The sequence below is a fragment of the Varanus komodoensis genome, unplaced genomic scaffold (assembly GCF_004798865.1).
Source record: "Varanus komodoensis strain SLA01 unplaced genomic scaffold, ASM479886v1 scaffold32, whole genome shotgun sequence".
Taxonomy (NCBI): domain Eukaryota; kingdom Metazoa; phylum Chordata; class Lepidosauria; order Squamata; family Varanidae; genus Varanus; species Varanus komodoensis.
The window spans coordinates 16,814,793-16,834,808 of record NW_025335798.1 but is presented as its reverse complement, the minus strand read 5'-3'; the positions used below and the strand labels follow the sequence as shown (position 1 = coordinate 16,834,808).

At 43.3% G+C, this 20,016-nt stretch overlaps 1 protein-coding gene across 1 annotated transcript in view; it reads right to left on the bottom strand.

The window, feature by feature from the left end:
* ACMSD (aminocarboxymuconate semialdehyde decarboxylase) overlaps positions 1-20,016 on the bottom strand; it is a 46,884-nt gene that overhangs the window by 17,116 nt on the left and 9,752 nt on the right. Inside the window, exons 3-7 of the mRNA XM_044438190.1 lie at positions 15,835-15,931; positions 10,916-10,965; positions 9,403-9,639; positions 7,583-7,676; positions 1,225-1,320 (exon numbers count right to left, since the gene is read on the bottom strand). Of these exons, the coding sequence (XP_044294125.1) occupies positions 1,225-1,320; positions 7,583-7,676; positions 9,403-9,639; positions 10,916-10,965; positions 15,835-15,931 (574 nt within the window). The remainder of the gene's footprint in view (positions 1-1,224; positions 1,321-7,582; positions 7,677-9,402; positions 9,640-10,915; positions 10,966-15,834; positions 15,932-20,016) is intronic.

Below are 20,016 nucleotides of genomic sequence, written 5' to 3'. Positions count from 1 at the left end.
ATAGCAGCTTTAGATTCAGCTGAATTATATTGTGATATCTGTAAAAAGAAACGTCTTTCACCTACAGTGCAGTCTCCTTCCCCCATTCATACGTTTTCTGTGTTCCCCTCTAACTATCTTTTAAAATTCCTGCTGTATCTTCTTTCACTTTAGTGCAGAAGTGCCTCCAGCTGCCCCCTATGAGGCCTGTGAAACCAGTAGCACCTCAACCATTCCCCTGATGGCTCAGCTGACCCCCCAGTTTCTTCTCCAGACTTTGCCCCTCTCGGAGCCATGAAATTCTTCTTTCCTGTCGAGCATGGAACAAGGTTGCCTTTATGGTCAGCTGCCAGTTCAAACGACATGGCGATGCACACCACATCACAAGTCAGGGGGCGTGGGTGAATCACCTGAGACCCCATGATATGCCCCACAGATAAGGCACACAATCAGGTACTGGACCCCTCAGTCAGCCGACAGGACACCCTGGAAAGAAAGAGCCCTCCCACCCACCCACTTCCCACTGTTGCAAGCCCCTTTGGGCTCCCTGCAGCATTTTTGCCCTGCTTCTCCTCCTCACCCAAGATTGCAGATTAACTACTTCCTGCAGCACCTTGGTGGGTTTGCCTATGGCTGTCGATTTAAGAAGATGACATATGTGTATAAATGAACTTTAAAAACCTTTTTAATCTCCTTTGCACAAATATGACCATTCCCATTGCTAACCCTAGTCAGACTTAAGCAAATTCCCCTATCAGGCTTCACTACCACCATTCAGACTTTAGTTCTTTTCTTTGAAGGCTACTGCAGGAATTATCCTCTCTTCATTAGCAGATGTTCTTCAGTGTTTGTCACACATGCTCTCAGATCTCAAATGGGCCTGATAATCTTGCAAACAGATCTTCCCAGTTAATATCTTCCTCAGGTTTATATCATTTTATAATGATTTAATAAACAAATAAATAAACAGAGAGTGTATTGCTTATGGAAGCCTTGCTTGTTCTATCAAGACAAGTGGCCTATTTCCCTAGAAGGATCAAACAGGTGTCTCTGGGAAGTCCAGGAACAAGACATGAAAGCAATGAGGCTGCCCCACTTTGCTTCCCTAGAAATTGGTTTTTAGCAGCATATACATTCTGAACTTCACGATTTTCTATAGCTTTTTTGACTAGCACACCTCAGAGTGAAAAGTTGTGTTTATTTGCTTTGAGGTTTCTTGCAGTCATACGCTTGTCCGACACTTACCTCCATGGGCAAAACAGACTCGCAGCTTGGGGAAAATTTCAAAAACTCCTCCCATAATCATAGAGCAAATAGCAATGGTTGTTTCAAAGGGCATGCCTAGGAGCAAGAAAAGGTGTTAATTATTTCTAAAGTGCTTGTATGCATGATCTTTTTGTACTTCCCTTAAGTGCAGAAAACTCATCAATTGTGCAAATGAGAAACTGAAGCTCTAGTCTGATATGATAGGGTCTGTTCTTCATATTTGTCCAGTAACACTGAGTGAAAGATGACATGGAAACTATCAGGATTTGTTTCCTTGCTGCTATTCCACTTAACTGCCTGCTACCTGCAGCAGAGATGTGAAGACCAAGGGAAAACAAACTTGTAAAAAAAAGGGGGGGGGGATTTTATTTTATTTTTTTAAAGAAAAGCCCCATTTTCCCCCCTGCAATTTTCAGCTTTCCCAGGCCTTCTCATCTCCAACCTGTAGGGAAACTGATGATGTAATGTCCTATAGATGTTAATGAGAGGCAAGAGACACAAATTAGGGTCAGTGATACACTCCTGAAATTTCTAATTCTGACTAATACCAGGGATCTAGGGGTCAAAGGAAATATTTAATGTGGCAAATATGAATCTGCATTGCATGGAATATCTTTACACTAGTCCCAGCCACTTGCTAGGATGTGAGGAGCCAGGCTCTGTAGAAGCATTTCCCAGTGTAGTGCCCTTGAGGCAGTTTGAACTTCAGATTCCATCAGCCCCAGCCAGCATGGCTAATCAGTAGGACTCTTGGAAGTCTAAAACATCCGGAGGCACCAGGTTGGGGAGGGCTAGTGTAGAGTATGAGCACCTCTGAGACATTATAGCCCCCATGGGGAGCTGTTGTTACCATACAGAAGTGGTTTCAGTATGGTAACAACAGCTAGAGAGAACTCTAGAATAAGTTGTTGGGTTACAGTGTGCTACTCAGTACTGATCAGTACCAATTACAAGAAAATAGGAGGAAACTGACAACATTTCAAAGAAAGGTGCCTTATTACATCTAATAAGGAAATAATTCTGGCTGGTCCAAGTGGTATCTCCTTGAGAATAGGAATAGCAGCAACTCTCCTGCAGGAGGCAATGATCTGACCACTGTTGATAAAACCTTAGAAGAAATTAACAGCTATAAGCCAGTAATGAACATGCCCTTCATTGGATGAGGACTTGAATACATGGTTGCTAGGCAACTCCAAACTCTTGGATGAATCTAATTTGCTAGAACAATTTCTTTCTGGGTTTAGGGATTGTTTTGCAACTGAAATGGCTTTGATCATCCTGTGGGAAGACATCTGCCATGAAAAATTTACAAGAGGCTGAGATTCTGTTCATTCTCTTTAACTTCCCTGCAGTAAATTTCACCACTATTGACCATTACATCCTTCTGAACCAGTTTGTCTGTGGTAGGGACTGGAGGCACTGCTTTTGTAGAGCTTCCACTCCTGCTCAGTGACTGGATGAAATTCAATCCAGTCAAGATGGAGGCACCGTGGATGTGTGGCTTGTCTGTCCAAATTCATGGTAGGGACGTTGTTGACCCAGCATTATTCCTGCAGGCATAAGGGTGCAGCCCTGTTCACTTCATAGGATTCCAATAGTAGCCCATAATTTAACTTGCAGATCTTCTGTCATCATGGCTAGTTATTAACTTAGTTTCCTCCTTTTAGCCATGTGGAGAAACACATCTTCCTAGAGCTTCTAGGACGTTCTGAGAGTTTCTTCTGTTTTGTAAGTAAATTCACAAGTCCTTGGCCCTTCAAAGGTTATGCTCTTTCTAAACTCAAATATGGGTCTGCTCCTCCCTTTTTATCAGTTTCCAATGGCTTTGTTCATTTTGTCACCAGACCCCCCCCGTTTGCTGTCATACAGGTACAGAAGGCCAAGATCTTTGGCACTTTACATTTGTCCTCCTCAATATTCTCAGGTTTCCATGATCTTGGAGTCCATTTTTCATTACTGACATCACAATTTCAGGAAGTATGTTTTCAGAATTTCTACCATCTCTAGTTTCTGCCTCAAGCCTCCTTTGCAGTGTATCTGGGGCCCTGAAGTGTTGAAGAATTAGCTATCTTCAAACACAGGAGGTAGCGGTTATCATATCAGAACTTATCGGTCAGCTGCATGGAGAAACATAGGTCAATTTAGCCTTCAGAACACTCATTCTTGTTAAAACTATTTATCATATTGAAAGGCATTTCATTTCTGCGTGAGAAGAATGACCATAAGCAACCATAAGAGGGAAGGCAGGGATGTTCAAGCTTATGTATAGACTTCATAGAAAATTAGGAGTATGTTGTAAAAGGCCTCTAGTCTACCATGATTTAAATAAAAATAATGAAAGGCCAGAATGGCCAATATAAGCAAGGGGACAGCCTTGGAGTCCAGTGCAATCTGTGGGTAATAAATTGAGGCCGAATCTTGAAATTTGATAAAGCCAGAACTGCCTATCACTTGTAATTATAGGTAGCTAATTAGGTGAACCCTACCATTAGGCAGAATGAGGTGAATGCCTCAGGCAACTGATCTGAGCTGTTCTGAAAGGGCAGCCAATTGTAGATCATGTAATTTTTTATTATTCCATGTTTACTGCTGAGAATTGGGAGACACTTGAAAGATCTTCTGTCTTAAGGGCCAAAATAACTTGCTCAGCTTTGAGTACTAGAACGCTTGAATTGAGGTAGGTAGGGTATTTGCTACTCTGCTTCAGGCAGCAAAATATCTTAGGCTGGCCCTTTTTAATTACAGATGCAAAGACAATGAGAGCCCCTTCAGGCATCGTCCAAAAATGCTATAAAAGGGGAAGTGCAAGTGACTTACGCTCCCACATTTCATGCTTCTGATCTAGTGACTCATATTATCTTGCTCATGGATAAATGTATAAACTAAATGCAACGCAAATCATCTCACACCTCAGTCATCTGTGAGGCAGGGGAATGGGGAAATATGTATGGATTGCCATTAATTGCTGCCACCCAGAAGCACAGCTATATGTATATCCGCATTTCAGTGCTTCTAGCTAATGGCTAAAACCACTATAAGAACTCTGTCTCGAGACTTAGAACTATCAAAAGCAGGCTGTTGAAATTAAAATTGTTCCTGTTTCTCAGCTAATTAACCATTTTCCCTGTAATTTCTTCAAACAAAAATTACTGGTTCCCCTCTGTAAAGTTCATGGCTGTATTGGTTTTAAGAGACTGTCAGAAGAACTGTGCAGATCTTGTACATTCCTAGTAGTGTCTTCTGCATAACATATTAGGCCAAAGGGTGACGGCCAAAGGGCGGTTGCCACCGTTTGTGGCCGTTCATGGCCGTGCGGGGGCTGGGCTGGCTGGTGAGGGACTTTGTCGGTGGGTGGAATTTTATATCGGGAGGGGGGTAGATGGGGAGTTTTACATTGTTTTAATAATTTTATTGTATTTTAATCTGTTTTTATGGAGTCGTCCCTGGTCACGTCGACGGTTGAGCTACCTGTATCTGGTATCTGGTTCAGCACGTCCATGCCTGGAGGTGAGGGGAGGGGAGGGGGGTTGCTTTGGTTTACCGAGCCTCCATCTCCCTCACGGGGCTTCCAGTCCCTTCGAGGCCGAGGCTAGAGTGCCTCTACTTGATGTTGGGCGACTGAGACAGACTGGGGATTCTGTTGGTGTACCGTGCACCCTTCTGCCCAATAGTCTCCCTGCCTGAGCTGACAGAGATCATCTCGGATTTGGTGTTGAGGACCCCCAGGATGTTAGTCCTGGGGGACTTCAATCTCCATGCCGAGACTGGTCTGACCGGGGCGGCTCAGGACTTCATGGCCTCCATGACGGCCATGGGGCTGTCTCAACATGTCACCAGCCCCACCCATGAATGTGGACACACTTTGGACCTGGTTTTCTCGACGGGGCAGGAAGAGGGTGTTCTGAGGGTGAGGAATTTATGTCTCACACCCCTGTCATGGTCAGATCACTTCCTCATGAGGTTTGTGCTCAAGAGTGGCCTTTCCCTCTGTAAGGGTGTGGACCTGATTGTGTGGGTCCGCCTCCGGAGCCGAATGGTTCTGGATGAATTCCTGAAGGCCCTGGGGGAGTTTCCGGCTGACAAGACTGGTGCTCCTGTCAAGGCTCTGGTTGAACTATGGAATGGGGAAATGACCAGGGCTATTGACACGATCACTCCTAAGTGTCCTCTCCCACCAGGCAGAGCCCACTCTTCCCCTTGGTATACACCTGAATTGTGGGGGATGAAGTGGGCTGGGAGACATCTAGAGCGTAGGTGGAGGAAATCACGGGATGAGTCTGACCGAACACACTTAAGAGCCCATTATCGGGCCTATGCTGTGGCAGTGAGGGCGGAGAAAAAGAAATTCTTCTCTGTTTCCATTGCCTCCTCACAATGCTATCTGGCAGAGCTTTTTCGGGTGGTACAAGGCCTGGTTCATCCTGGCCCTAAGAAAGATCCGGTTCCACCCTTGAAGGCCCGCTGTGACGACTTTGCCAAGCATTTCAGGGAGAAAATCGCTCAGATTCGTCACGAGCTGGACTCCACTAGTGATTCAGAGGCTTCTGGGGAGATACCAATGTCGCCGTCTGGTCCAAAATTGATGGATGCATTTCAGTTACTGCAGCCTGATGATGTGGACAAGTTGCTTGGACGAGTATGTCCCACCACCTGCCTATTGGACCCTTGCCCATCTTGGCTAATTAACAATGCCAAGCATGGGATAGGGACCTGGATCTTGGAAGTGGTTAATGCCTCTCTGAGGGAGGGCCGGGTGTCTGTCCCTTTAAAGGAGGTGGTAGTCTGACTGGTCCTGAAGAAGGCGTCACTGGATCCAGAGATGGCCACTAATTATAGACCAGTGGCCAACATCCCATTTCTGGGCAAGGTATTGGAGCGGATGGTGGCGGGACAACTCCAAGCACTCTTGGATGAAACTGATTATCTGGACCCATTTCAGTCTGGCTTCAGACCCAGGTACGGTACTGAATCTGCCTTGGTCTCCCTGTACGATGACCTGTGTAGGGAGAAAGACAGGGGGAGTGCGTCCCTGTTGGTTCTCCTGGACCTCTCAGCGGCTTTTGATACCATCGACCATGGTATCCTTCTGGATAGGCTAGTGGGATTGGGGGTCGCACTGCTTTGCAGTGGTTCTGCTCCTATCTCAATGGCCGATTCCAGAAGGTGGTGCTGGGAGACTATGGCTCTGCACCATGGCAGCTATGCCATGGAGTTCCGCAGGGTTCCATCTTGTCCCCCATGCTATTTAACATCTACATGAAACCGCTGGGAGAGGTCATCAGGAGGTGTGGGCTGTGGAATCATCAGTACACGGATGATACCCAGCTCTACCTCTCATTCTCTACCAATCCAGGTGAGGCAGTGGCTGTACTGAACCAGTGCCTGGCCGAGGTAATGGGCTGGATGAGGGCCAATAAACTGAAGCTCAATCCAGAAAAGACGGAGGTCCTGTTGGTTGGCGGATCGGGCTTCGGGGAAGGGGACCTGAACTTAGTCCTGAATGGGGTTGCACTCCCTCTTAGGGACAAGGTCCACAGCTTGGGAGTGCTCCTTGACCCAGAGCTTTCACTGGAAGCTCACGTGACAGCGGTGGCGAGGAGCGCTTTCTTTCAGCTTTGACTGATCCATCAGCTGTGTCCCTACCTGGAGAACGACTGCCTGGCGACAGTGACACACTTGTTGGTGACTTTCCGACTTGACTTCTGTAACGCGCTCTACGTGGGGCTGCCCTTGAAGATGGTCCAGATACTTCAATTGGTTCAAAATAGAGCTGCCAGGCTGCTGACGGGGACTGGGCATTATGTTCACATGACTCCAGTTCTCTGTCAGCTTCACTGGTTCCCCATTGAGGTCTGGGCCCAATTTAAAGCCCTTAACGGCTTGGGTCCTTGTTACCTGAAGGAGCGCCTACGTCCATATATGCCCGCCCGCCCCTTGAGATCATCAGGAGAGACCCTTCTCCGGGAACACTTCGTGAAGGATATTAGGAGGGTAAGTACTTGGAGGAGGGCTTTCTCTGCAGTGGCGCCCAATCTATGGAATGCACTCCCCAGAGAGTTCCACCTGGTGCTGTCGTTATTTGTTTTTCGGTGCCAGGCGAAGACCTTTTTATTCAAACGTTATTTTAATTGTTAATATTATTTATTTATTTATTTATTGGCCTGGTCGACTCAAATTATATTGTTTTTATATTGTGTTTATTTATTTATTATTGTGAGCTGCCCCGAGGCTTCGGCGAATGGGGCGGCATAGAAGCTTCCTAAATAAAATAAAATAAATAAATATTGCTACTACTGACTGAATTAATAAATGTAGATTAAGCACTTTAACTACTGACCCACAAGCCAGGGAAACCAGTATTTAGACATCCTTCCATTTTTCTCCATGTCCCAGGGATGCACGAACAGACAGCAATTTAATCGTTCAGCAGCCTTAAATTAACAAGGGAGAGTTAAGAAGAGATTGTTAAAGAGATGGCAAAATATATGATACGCCAGCCAGAACAGTTGCTGGTGTATAAATGATTTTATAACACAAGAGTAAGTCAGGAAAGAGTAATGATTTTATGGCAATTTTGTTTATATTGCTTGCTTATGAATAACATTCAACAGCATCACGTAAATGGGCTAGCCAGTCAAGAGGAGAGTCTACAGTGGTAGTGAGATGACAGCCCATATACATGGACTGACCATTTAGCTTATGCATGGATAAACTAAATAAGCCTAAGAATGGTCTGGGAAATGGTAATTGATGTTACTAAAAACAGTCCAACATGTGCAAGAGCCCGTGCACTGATGACACTCAGCTCTACCTTTCATCATATCCAGGTGACGTGGTCTCAGTTCTGAACCAGTGTCTTAGCTCAGTAATGAACTGGATGAGGGCCAATAAACTGAAGCTCAATCCAGACAAGATGGCAGTACTCTTGGTGAGTGGAATATCTGATCAATTGGGGGCCTTCCACCTGTCCTGGATAGGGTCACACTCCCCCTAAAGGACAAGGTTTGTAGCTTGGGGGTGCTCCTGGGCCCAAAACTATCACTTGCATCTCAGGTTGACTCAGTGGCCAGGAGTGCCTTCCTTCAGCTATACTTAAATTTACCAACTTTGGCCCTACCTGGACAGAAAGAACCTTGCCACAGTTATCCACAACCTGGTAACCTTGTGGTTGGACTAGTACAATGCACTCTACACGGGGCTGCCTGTAAAGATGGTTCAAAAAGATCAATTGGTTCAAAATAGGGTGGCATGGTTCTCATAAGAACCATGTGCACCCACATTATGCCGATTCTATACCGTTTTCTTTAGCTACCAGTTGAAGGCTGAGCCCAATTTAAAGTGCTAGTTTTGACATATTGTATATAGCCCTAAAGGATCGCCTTCTCTTGCATATACCCGACTGGTTGTTAAGGTCTGGTTCAGAGGCCCTTCTCAAAGGAGATGAAAGGGATGGTGAATAAAAGGGGCCTTCTCAGTGGTTGAGTCCTACGTATCTTTGGAACCAGCTCCCCAGAGAAGGCTCAGCTGATGCCTTCTTTAGAATCATTTTGGTGCCAGCCAAAAACAGCTCTATTTTCTAGATATTTTAATAATTAAATGATATTGTAATAATTTTAAATGTTGTGGATTGTTCAAATGAAATAACACTTTCATCGAGGCAACCACTACACTGATGGAGGTTAATTTTTTAAAAAAAATATTAATGTGGAAGTTTTATTGGTATTAGTTTGTGTTTTAGTCATTTTAAAATATATTTTCATTACTATTCCTTTTATAATGTTGTATAACAAAGTTGATGGATGTACATTGCCCAGAAATTCCTGGTTGGGACTCTTGGTTGTGGTTTTATAAGTCAAACAAATAATAAATAGTTCATCATCATTACACTTCATCTATTCCAGAATGATATTGTGCATCAGTAAGAAGCTTGTCTCCTGCAGAAGGTGGTGGTGTGCCAGAGGCAAACAGTACACCAGAACCTTCACTTGGCCTCCTTGTGACCTTCCAGTATCAACCAGCTTGATCTGCAGCACACGTGAACCCCCGTCTACCTTCCTTTAAGATCCCAGGCCTGTGCCTTGGATTTTTCTGAAAGTCATCTATGGTTGGCAACCCTACCTCACCATGGTGTCTTCCACATATCCTATTTGTACTCACAGCATAGACTGGAAAGAGTTCTGGGGCATTCAGGTCCCACTCATTGATGTGAGAGCCTATCTGCACTCCTGGAAATCCGAGCTCATTCACACAGCGATGCACTTCCTTCACAGCCAGGTCTGGAGCTTGCATGGGGAGTGTGCCAAGGCCAACGAACCTCTTCGGGTGCTTCTTCACTGTAGTGGCTAAGTCATTGTTTAGTAACTGGCATAAGTCTAGAGTATCCTGTGGTTTTGCCTGATAAGATCATTACAGAGTGAATCAGGATATGGCTTAAAGTTGCAGGGAAACAGAAAGACTGGTTGTACAAAATAATCTTTATGTGGAAAGTTACAGAAAACAATGCCTATGTAGAACACTACAATTAGTTATTTATTTATTTAAAAGATTTATATGCTGTCCTATTCGCAAAAAAAGCCTCAGGACAGCTTACAATATAAAATATAACATAAATAACATAAATAAATTTTCCTCTGGGCAACAATTAATTTTCCTCTGGGCAACAATTAATTTTCCTCTGGGCAACAATTTGATTAAATAACCCTCTTGGCTGGATCTACCAGCTTGTTTAGCTTGACTAGAGGGAAAGCACAGTCCTGCTCAAAAATTGCCACTTAGAAATCCTATTCATTCCTAGATGCTCTCAGACTAACAGGAGTGTGTGTGTGCGAGAGGGAGAGAGAGGGAGAATTTTAGCTTAAGGCTTTTGGTGTCTTAATTTCTCTTTCCTAGATTTGATATGTTTGAATGTGGCAAATCATAGACAGTCTTAATGTTGGTGGTACAATGTAGAGAATAACGGGATATTTAGTAATTTGGTATCATCATGAATATGTAGCAAGTAGCATCTTTTTTTCTTTTAACTGTCACATTGCATAGATGGAAAACTGTATCCTCATGTCAGAACGTCATTGCATCCCCTTTTTACTCCACGTGGTAACTTCGGTTTGCAGAATCGAAATGCCAACCAAACTAACAACATCAGGCAATATATTTCAAAATAAGAACTTAACCTGCCAGGGGTAGGAAAGCAGGAAATGGGATTATTTGGTTAGCATATTGGCTGACAATCCTATGGCAACCAGCTTACACCAGAGTAATGAATTTCAGTGTAGAGTAGTTGGGATCCTATGCAAACCCAGCAGAAAAGTTGAGAGGAAAGCAACAGCAGTGCAAATGTGAGTAAACATTACAGCTAGTCAGCTATTCCTGCAGCATCCAGGACAGCATTGCTCACTGTCATCAGTTATGGAAAAGTGTGCCAGTGGCACTTCTTTATAAGTCACGCATGGATGAAGCTCATCCATTCATGGTTACAGAGGAACAACCCACAATGCCACCCTCCCCCAGCACATGCACAAAATAAACCAAACCTCGTATCTACACTGAAATCCACTGAAATGCCATGCATAGATCTTTTGGCAACTATGTGCTGTTTGATGAATTGCTCCATTTTTGCATTTACTACTCTTAATTTTGCAATAGAATGAAAATAATTGTTTTACTGACTTACCCAATAGCTAAACATGACAGGAACTGTAGAAAGGACCTGAACAGTAACTCCTGTGGAACAGCATAAGTACAGATGATAAACAAGACATTGCCAGTACTGATATGATCCTATGAATTATATTAGCTAAGTTCAGTCATTTGGCATTTGTGGAGTAGGTATATATGTAGCTCGTGCAGATCATTTTTTAAAGATCTAGATGGATCATTTATGTGACCAGCTTGTGGACTAATGCATTATATTTGTTCAGAGAGTTTTGTCATATGTAATTTTATAATTGAATCAATGCACGATTCTTCTGGACAAATTTTCACACTTGTACACCAGACAAAATTACTTCAAAACCCAATTTGTATTGCTCTAAGGTACAAGAAATCACTTTAAACTGAGGTTGCATAGAAGATAATAGATATCATACTCAAGATCACCTAGGTTTTGCATCTCTCCATATCAACAAATTTTCATAAAATTTGGCAGTGCAACAGATTTAGTACATAGTCTCAGTAATCTCTTGGATCCTGCAACTGGTATAATCAAGATTAAGGTCACATTTCCTTATTTTTATTTCTTTTTTTTGGGGGGAGGGGGTTCTCAGTAGTTCACCTTTCCAAATGCTTTCCACTAACTACCATTATACCTAATAAAAATGATAAAAGATGCACAAATAAAAATAATAAAAATTAATAAAAACTAAATACTAAATTCACATAAATTTAGCTTACACTTTATTTCTGAAATATGGGCAGCTTCCTATGCTACCTGTGCACTAGAGGGATTCACCACTAGCACAATGAGAATCAATGGGAGGGTCCTCAAAGCATCTGAAAATAACAGAAACACTAATTTCTGAAACCCAGCAGGTCACTGGAGTTCGTTTTCAAGATTGTTTCAGGAAGAACTAGCAGAGGCACACCAGCAGTATGGGACAGATATCCTTTTGGCTATTGAGCAGTACAGAAATGTATAAATAAATAAAGTAGTAAATACAATTTTATTAAATGTTTATACTATTTGTATTCAGAATAACTTTAAAAAAATTCAGGTATTCTATTTCTGCGGAACTTGGAATAAATTGATTCTAAATTCTAATGCTTATTTTTCTATAGAGCAAAAAGGATGTAATGATCCTGTCTGTCAGCAAACCAGCCACAATGGGCACCTGCTGCCACTGATGGAGAGTGAAAATGAGAGGAATTAGAGTTCAGAATTAGAGTTAGAATTAAGTAGCATCAGGTAGAAAGCATAACAAGTAAAAGCATGGTGGTAATAAGGAGAGTCAAAGATGTTATGTTATTAGACAGAAACATTATTGGTTATTCTTTATTGCTCTGGGTATTATGTTATATAAAATGGCTATATGCTAACTGCTTTAATACCTGTTTTCTGTCGGTGTGGATTCTAAGGTTATTGTACATTGTCTCACATGCTGGCTTTGAATAACCAAGCGTACAAAAGGAGAGTCCTGCTGCTCTCTGCAAATCAGCAGGTGGAGGCAGCAGGTCATTTACGGAAAGTATGGGGCAAATGTGACTCATTGACCCAGTGGCTTCTAGGGGATGCCTAAGCAAGCCGCAGTAATGCATACGGCTGTTTTTAAACTTTTATTTATTACTGCTCCCTCCAATTCCCTCTAACGGAGGTTGTGAGTGCCAGCAAGAATCGAGTCAAAATGGGGTTATTGAGAAAGGAGAGGAAGGTGTCAACATGTTTAGAGAAACTGTGAGCTTTGCAGAACTACAATGAATACCAAAGCAAAACCATAAGGGGGGAATCCTGCCCTCTTGGCCCTTGATGTAGATTAAACATCCTCAGTAGCCGTGAGATGTCGGGTGGCTATTAAAAATCAAAACAGAAATCAACATATGTAACCTGTAGCACTCCAATAGTCAGGATATGTCTGGCATTCCTGTACACTTATTAATTTGGTGCTCAGTGTTTTCAATTGATAGGACCTTCTTGGTCTACTTGACACATCTGATGAAGTCAGTTATTAAGTGTCTTGACATATTTTAGATTCTTTCTAAGGAAGTCTTGTCCAACTGGTGCCCTCTACATGTGCAAACCCCATCAGCCCCTGCCAGTATGGGAGCCGTAATCCAACACACCTGGAAAGAATTGGATGGGGAACACTGACCTGAAATCTTCCCACACACACAGAGCACGTGATTTCAAATGATACTGTGTAGCTCCATGGTAGAACACAGGCTTGGGATGCATTTGGTCTCAAGTTCAATCCCCAACATCTCTAGGAAGGAATCCTGCCTGCAGTACCATGGCTGCCAGTCAGTGTTCACAGTCCTGGGCTAAACAGACCAATGGTCTAACTCAGTAGGAGGCAACTTCCTGGTGAGGTTTGTGCTCGAGAGTGACCTCTCCTTCTGTAAGGGTGCGGATCCGATTGTGTGGGTCCACCCCCGGAGCCGGATGGACCCGGATGGATTCCTGAAAGCCCTGGGGGAATTTCCGGCTGACAAGACTGGCGCTCCTGTCGAGGCTCTAGTCGATCTATGGAACAGGGAGATGACCAGGGCTGTGGACACGATCGCTCCTAAGCGTCCTCTCCCACCGGGCAGAGTCCGCTCTTCCCCTTGGTATACACCTGAATTGCAGGCGATGAAGCAGGTGGGGAGACGGCTAGAGCATAGGTGGAGGAAATCACGGGATGAATCCGACCGAACACACTTGAAAGCCCACTATCAGGCCTATACTGTGGCGGTGAAGGCGGCGAAAAAGAAGTTTTTTTCCACTTCCATTGCCTCCTCACAATGCCGTCCGGCGGAGCTTTTTCGAGTGGTGCAAGGCCTGGTTCGCCCGGGTCCTAAGGAAGATCCGGTTCCACCCTCAAAGGCCCGCTGTGACGACTTTCCCAGGCATTTCAGGGAGAAAATTGCTCAGATTCGTCACGAGCTGGACTCCACTAATGAATCAGAGGTTTCTGGGGAGACGCCAATGCTGCCGTCTGGTCCAGAATTATTGGATGAATTTCAGTTATTGCGGCCCGATGATGTGGACAAGGTGCTTGGACAAGTACATCCCACCACTTGCCTATTGGACCCTTGCCCATCTTGGTTAATAAATAATTCCAAGCACGGGATTGGGACCTGGATCTTGGAAGTGGTTAACGCTTCTCTGAGGGAGGGTCGGGTGCCTGCCCCTTTAAAGGAGGCGGTAGTCCGACTGGTCCTGAAGAAAGTGTCACTGGATCCAGAGATGGCCACTAACTATAGACCAGTGGCCAACATCCCGTTTCTGGGCAAGGTATTGGAGCGGGTGGTGGCGGGACAATTCCAAGCACTCTTGGATGAAACTGATTATCTGGACCCATTTCAGTCCGGCTTCAGACCCAGGTACGGTACTGAATCTGCCTTGGTCTCCCTGTACGATGACCTGTGCAGGGAGAAGGACAGGGGGAGTGCGTCCCTGTTGGTTCTTCTGGACCTCTCAGCGGCTTTTGATACCATCGACCATGGTATCCTTCTGGATAGGCTAGCGGGATTGGGGGTTGGAGGCACAGCTTTGCAGTGGTTCCGCTCCTATCTCAACGGCCGATTCCAGAAGGTAGTGCTGGGGGACTATGGCTCTGCACCATGGCAGCTATGCCATGGAGTACCACAGGGCTCCATTTTGTCCCGTTTGCTGTTTAACATCTATATGAAACCGCTGGGAGAGGTCATCAGGAGGTGTGGGCTATGGAATCATCAGTACGCTGATGATACCCAGCTCTACCTCTCATTTTCCACTAATCCAGGTGAGGCAGTGGCTGTGCTGAACCGGTGCTTGGCTGAGGTAATGGGCTGGATGAGAGCCAATAAACTGAAGCTCAATCCAGACAAGACGGAGGTCCTGTTGGTTGGTGGATCGGGCTTCAGAGAGGGTGGATTTGACCTGGCCATGAATGGGGTTGCACTCCCTCTTAGGGACAAGGTCCGCAGCGTAGGAGTACTCCTTGACCCAGAGCTTTCATTGGAAGCTCAGGTGACAGTGGTGGCGAGGAGCGCTTTCCTTCAGCTTCGGCTGATTAATCAGCTGCGCCCCTACCTGGAGTACGACTGCCTGGCGATGGTGACACACGTGCTGGTGACTTCCTGCCTTGACTTCTGTAACGCGCTTTACGTGGGGCTTCCCTTGAAGATGGTCCGGATACTTCAATTGGTTCAAAATAGAGCTGCCAGGTTGCTGACAGGGACGGAGCGTTATGTTCACATGACTCCAGTCCTCCGACAGCTTCACTGGCTTCCCATTGAAGTCTGGGCCCAATTCAAGGTGTTGGTTATGACCTATAAAGCCCTAAACGGCTTGGGACCTGGTTACCTGAAGGAGCGCTTACATCCATATATGCCCGACCGCCCCTTGAGATCTGCGGGAGAGTCCCTTCTCTGGGAACCCTCCGTGAAAGAAATTAGGAGGGTATGTACTCGGAGGAGGGCTTTCTCTGCGGTGGCGCCCAATCTATGGAATATGCTCCCCAGAGAGATCCGCCTGGCGCCATCGTTATTTGTTTTTCGGCGCCAGGTGAAGACCTTTTTATTTAAATGTCATTTTAATTGTTAACAATATTTACTTATTTATCTGGCCAGGGCGACTTCTTTTCTTTTCTTTCATAACTTTTCTTTTATAACTTCTTTTATATCGTTTATATTTTTTATGTATTTTATATTATTAATTTTAATTTTATATTGTTATTTTTATATTGTATTGTATTTTATTGTGTTGTAAGCCGCCCTGAGGCTTCGGCAAGGGGTGGCATAGAAATGTTCTAACAACAACAACAACAACAACAACAACAACAACTTCCTATGTTCCTGACAGCTAGCTGCTAATCACTTCTGAAAATCAATGATGAAAGTTTTCACTGAAGCATCCTTTAGAAACAGCTGTTATCATACTGGATATCTGAGCCCTAAATATCCACATGGATGTACCTGATTGGTTCATCTCTTTAATCCGAACTTCTGGGTCCCAACAATTCTCCTGGATAACTCTGAAAACTTGTTCATCTCTTATCATTTTGGCTTCCCCCTGTAAAATGGTGAACATTTATTAATGCAAATGTTGTCTTTGTGATCAAAATAATATTTGCCTAACTTGTTTGTTTCTGTAATGCCAGTCTGGATCATTTTTGGCCAGCATTACCTTTGAGGTCTGGGAACTCTTGCAATGCAGTTGTAATGCCACAGGCCTGGAGCTATATGGCAAGCACTCACCCTGTGTTGCATTCGTGTGTGCGTGATGTTCCGGTTTCTATATTCTCTTCCCATGTGACCTTGGACTTCTGATATTATCACTGCACTACAAGAAAGTGCTGTAGTGGAAATACTAGACAAGACTGTGCAAGGTCATTAATATCTAATGCCATAGATATTGATTTTGGGCCCTGTTATTAAAAATGGATAGGTCTTGTCTTGGCTCAGACTAGAGATGCAGCTGCTTCCACATATAAGATTAATCAGAGCAGAGGCTTTCCAGGGGTTACCACTGATACTTGCTTTGCCATGTTCCCCTGCATTGGTGAGCATGTGCAGTAATAAAGAAGAAAAGAGTGCATCTCTGAATATTAGTAAAATGTATTTCTTTACCCTTGGCCACCCAGGACTATGCTAGTCTGTAGGCAGAACTCACTCACTCACTCACTCACTCACTCACTCACTCACTCACTCACTCCTTTATTCCTTTATATGATTTTTATACTACCCTCCACCCAATGATCTTAGGATAGTTTACAATGGTTAAAACAATAAAATTATACATGTCATTCAGATGCTTTAAATTTGTTTTATTGCTGACTCTGTTTTGCTGTTATTATTGTGATGTGTTTTGCTGTTTTTGAAGTTGCCCTGAAGCACAAGAGATGGTGAGATATAAGCATCTCAGACAGGAACACGTGTAGTTAAAAGGCTGGGGAAAATACAAATGTTTTTAGATAATGCCTAAATAGTAACAAAACTGGTGCTAGGTGAGGTGAATTTACTTGAGGAAGGAGTTTCATGAAGAATGTCCTTTTCTCAGCTTTTGACTTGTCTCAGCAGGAGAGGATCAGCTGAGTACCTCAACTTCCACGAAGATTAGTTTGGCACACATACTTGTTTAAGATCATCAGTGGAGGCCCTCCTACAGGTTCCTCTCCCTAGGGAGATTAAGGGGGAGGTTGCAAGAAGGAGGGCCTTTTCTGTGGTGGCACCCTAGTTGTGGAATGCCTTGCCATCGAAGAATCATCAGGTGCCTACTTTATTGAGTTTTAGGTGCCTGAAAAAAACTTTTCTTTTTCAATGCAGCTGTGGGTTTACTTAAACTATCTATATTGGCAGCACTGGCTTTAATTTTAATCTCATGTTTTAATTTTATTAATTTAAAATTGGTATATATTGTGTTTTATCTTGTTTCTTTATTATAATATTTAATTGTATTATTTTATTAATTTTACTATTTGCATTTTATTGCAATGGAGTATAATGCTAATGGACAGCTTTTATACAAATATAATCAATACATAATAGGTGGTTCTTTAGCTCTGGCTCTTAAGCCATTGAGGGCTTCGTAGATGGACATCAGCACTCTGAACTAGGCTCTGAAAGTAAGTGCATAACCTGTGAATTTCATTCATTCAGACCTGGTAAGATATGTTCCATTGTGCTTTTCTAGTTAAAATTCTGGCTGTCGCTTTTTGCATGATGCAAGATGCCTTGCCATAGTTTAAATGGAAGACTACTTGAACATGAATAATATAGCTAAACGCTATGATGGATGTCCACAGATGCATTTCTGGGTCCATGTTATGTCAATGTGAAACTGTAGAAAGCCAAAATATTGGTCATATATATTAAAGTTCCTTGCTAATATCTTTCTATAGCAAACGGGGTTTGGGATGCATACACCAAAGGCATCCAGTCCCACGCTTTCATCCTGTCGCTAGAGCCTTGCATTTGGAACTGGCCATCGTGACTTACAGGTCTAAAAATGTGGCTTCTGTGCATGTGGGCATGCATATTCCTTGAAACATATTAATAATCACACATCAGAGATGCTTCGCAGCATTTTTTTTCCCCTGGAGTTGGACTAAATTGCTGTTCGCACTTTCTTTTGATCCATGGGTTTCCTAATAAAATCACACTAAGGCCATATTTAACCCCAATATGATATTAGCCTTATGCATCATGCATAACTGATAAATATTTGAAAATCTCAGTTCCCCTTTCACTCCCTAGACCCTAAACAGTATTTTGGCAGGGTCTCAGAATAACTTGGCATCTATGTCACAATTCAAGATATTGCTGCAAATATCCCAGGCTATAATTACACTGCTGCCATCTGATTCCTCTGGCAAATACCATTTGAGAACTGATTTCCCCAAGTTTCAGAAGGGACAAATTTAGCCATATATTCTTACAGGCATCAAACAGTTTCCAGGAAATAGAAAAGATGGAATTGGATCTGATGGAATTGAGCAGGTTGTTGTATAAAAATAGATTGTGGAGATTCAGGGTTTTTTTTTTTTTTAATATTCAGTGGGAATAATTTGGTATTCCCAGTAGGCCATGTGGTTCGTTTTCTGGCAGACTGTTTTATGGAATAATTATAGTGCTGGAAGCAATATTGAAAAGCCTGTAATTTCTCCAAGGATTCTCCTTAACTGCTCGCTAATAAATGCAGGCTGTGGCAAGATAAGTAATAACCCTTTTAATGGTTATGCTGTGGGATGGACTCTCCAACAAGCCATGTCCTAATCAGAGAACAGCGGCTCCCAACTGCCATCTGCATTAATGATCTCTAGACTATGGCAAGCCCAGTACAGAGCACAACAAAAACGGTCGTGCTCAGTTAGACAGACTGAAGCAACACTTTGCCCATTGTAAAGGCTGTGGGCCGAATTTCTATATTTATATGGAAGATCTGGAGGGCTTCAAACAGCAGCAGTCATAAGACATTGTGCACCTATTTCATCTTTTTTGTACTCAGTGAGTTTTCTGCTGTAAGAAAAAGATGAAAGAAGCTATAAGGAAACAAGGCAGGGTCATGAACAGAAGCCAGTGCTGTCTGGACATGTGCCTCCCCCATAAACGTATGTGAACAAGACAGGAAGATGACAGGGTAAAGGCCTCATCTGGAAGCTCCATTGCCACTGTCATTATGAATGTACATGACCCAGAGGCATTAAAAATAAGCACTTATTTGCCACATCTGTAGTTAAAGTTAATTTGGAGCTGATTCTCAAGGGCTTTGCAGTAATTACTAAACACAGGAATCAGGAGAAAATTAGTTTTGCATTGCAGGCTAGGACTGTCATTCCGAACTCTTCATAAAGTTAATTTCAGGCTGTCCTTCTGGAGGCTAAATCAATTTACTTTATGGCTTATAGCACGTGCTAACATTTATGAATATTATCACTTCACTTCTAGACATCCTAGAAAAGCAGAAAAGCAGAAAATAAGAAAAGAAAGTTTCAGAATAAGATGGTGTGTAACTGAAGCCCAAGATACATTTTGCTTTTAGCAGCATATATTTCAAGATAAGAAGTTTTGAAGCAATAAAGCTACATCAAGGTGTGTTTTTTTCATGTTCTTGTTTCCATTGGAATATTGTGTGTTTAGAGCTGGTATCTACTACCCCAGGGAAAACAAATTTGGGAAACAGGTAGTAAGCTCTAGCTTTCACCACATAACAGTGCATTCAAATGAAATAATTATTAAATTAAAATGGATAAGATCAAAGCATCTTGTGGTGACTACACTCAACCAGAACAAAATTTAAAAGAGCTTATTGGTCAGGTTATATTGAATAAAATATTTTAAAAAGTGACTCTTCAGTATATCAGACTGAAAATGTAACAGCTGTTCAAGCTGAGATATTTGGAGGCACTTCAGAAGTGACAAGAACTGGTCCAAAGGACAAGATTTCTCCCCTGCTCATCACATTCCAGATACTGAAGATAACAGGCCTGGCACTGGAACCTTATATCAGCCCTGGTGATGGGAGAGTGTGGAAAGGCAGCTTGGAGATCCAGAGCAGACCTTATGATACACAGACCCCTGCCAAGATTCCCTGCCCAGCCTGAGCTTAATGATAGGGCCAATTTAGGATGGTTAATCTTATGCCAGCCCTGAAATTTG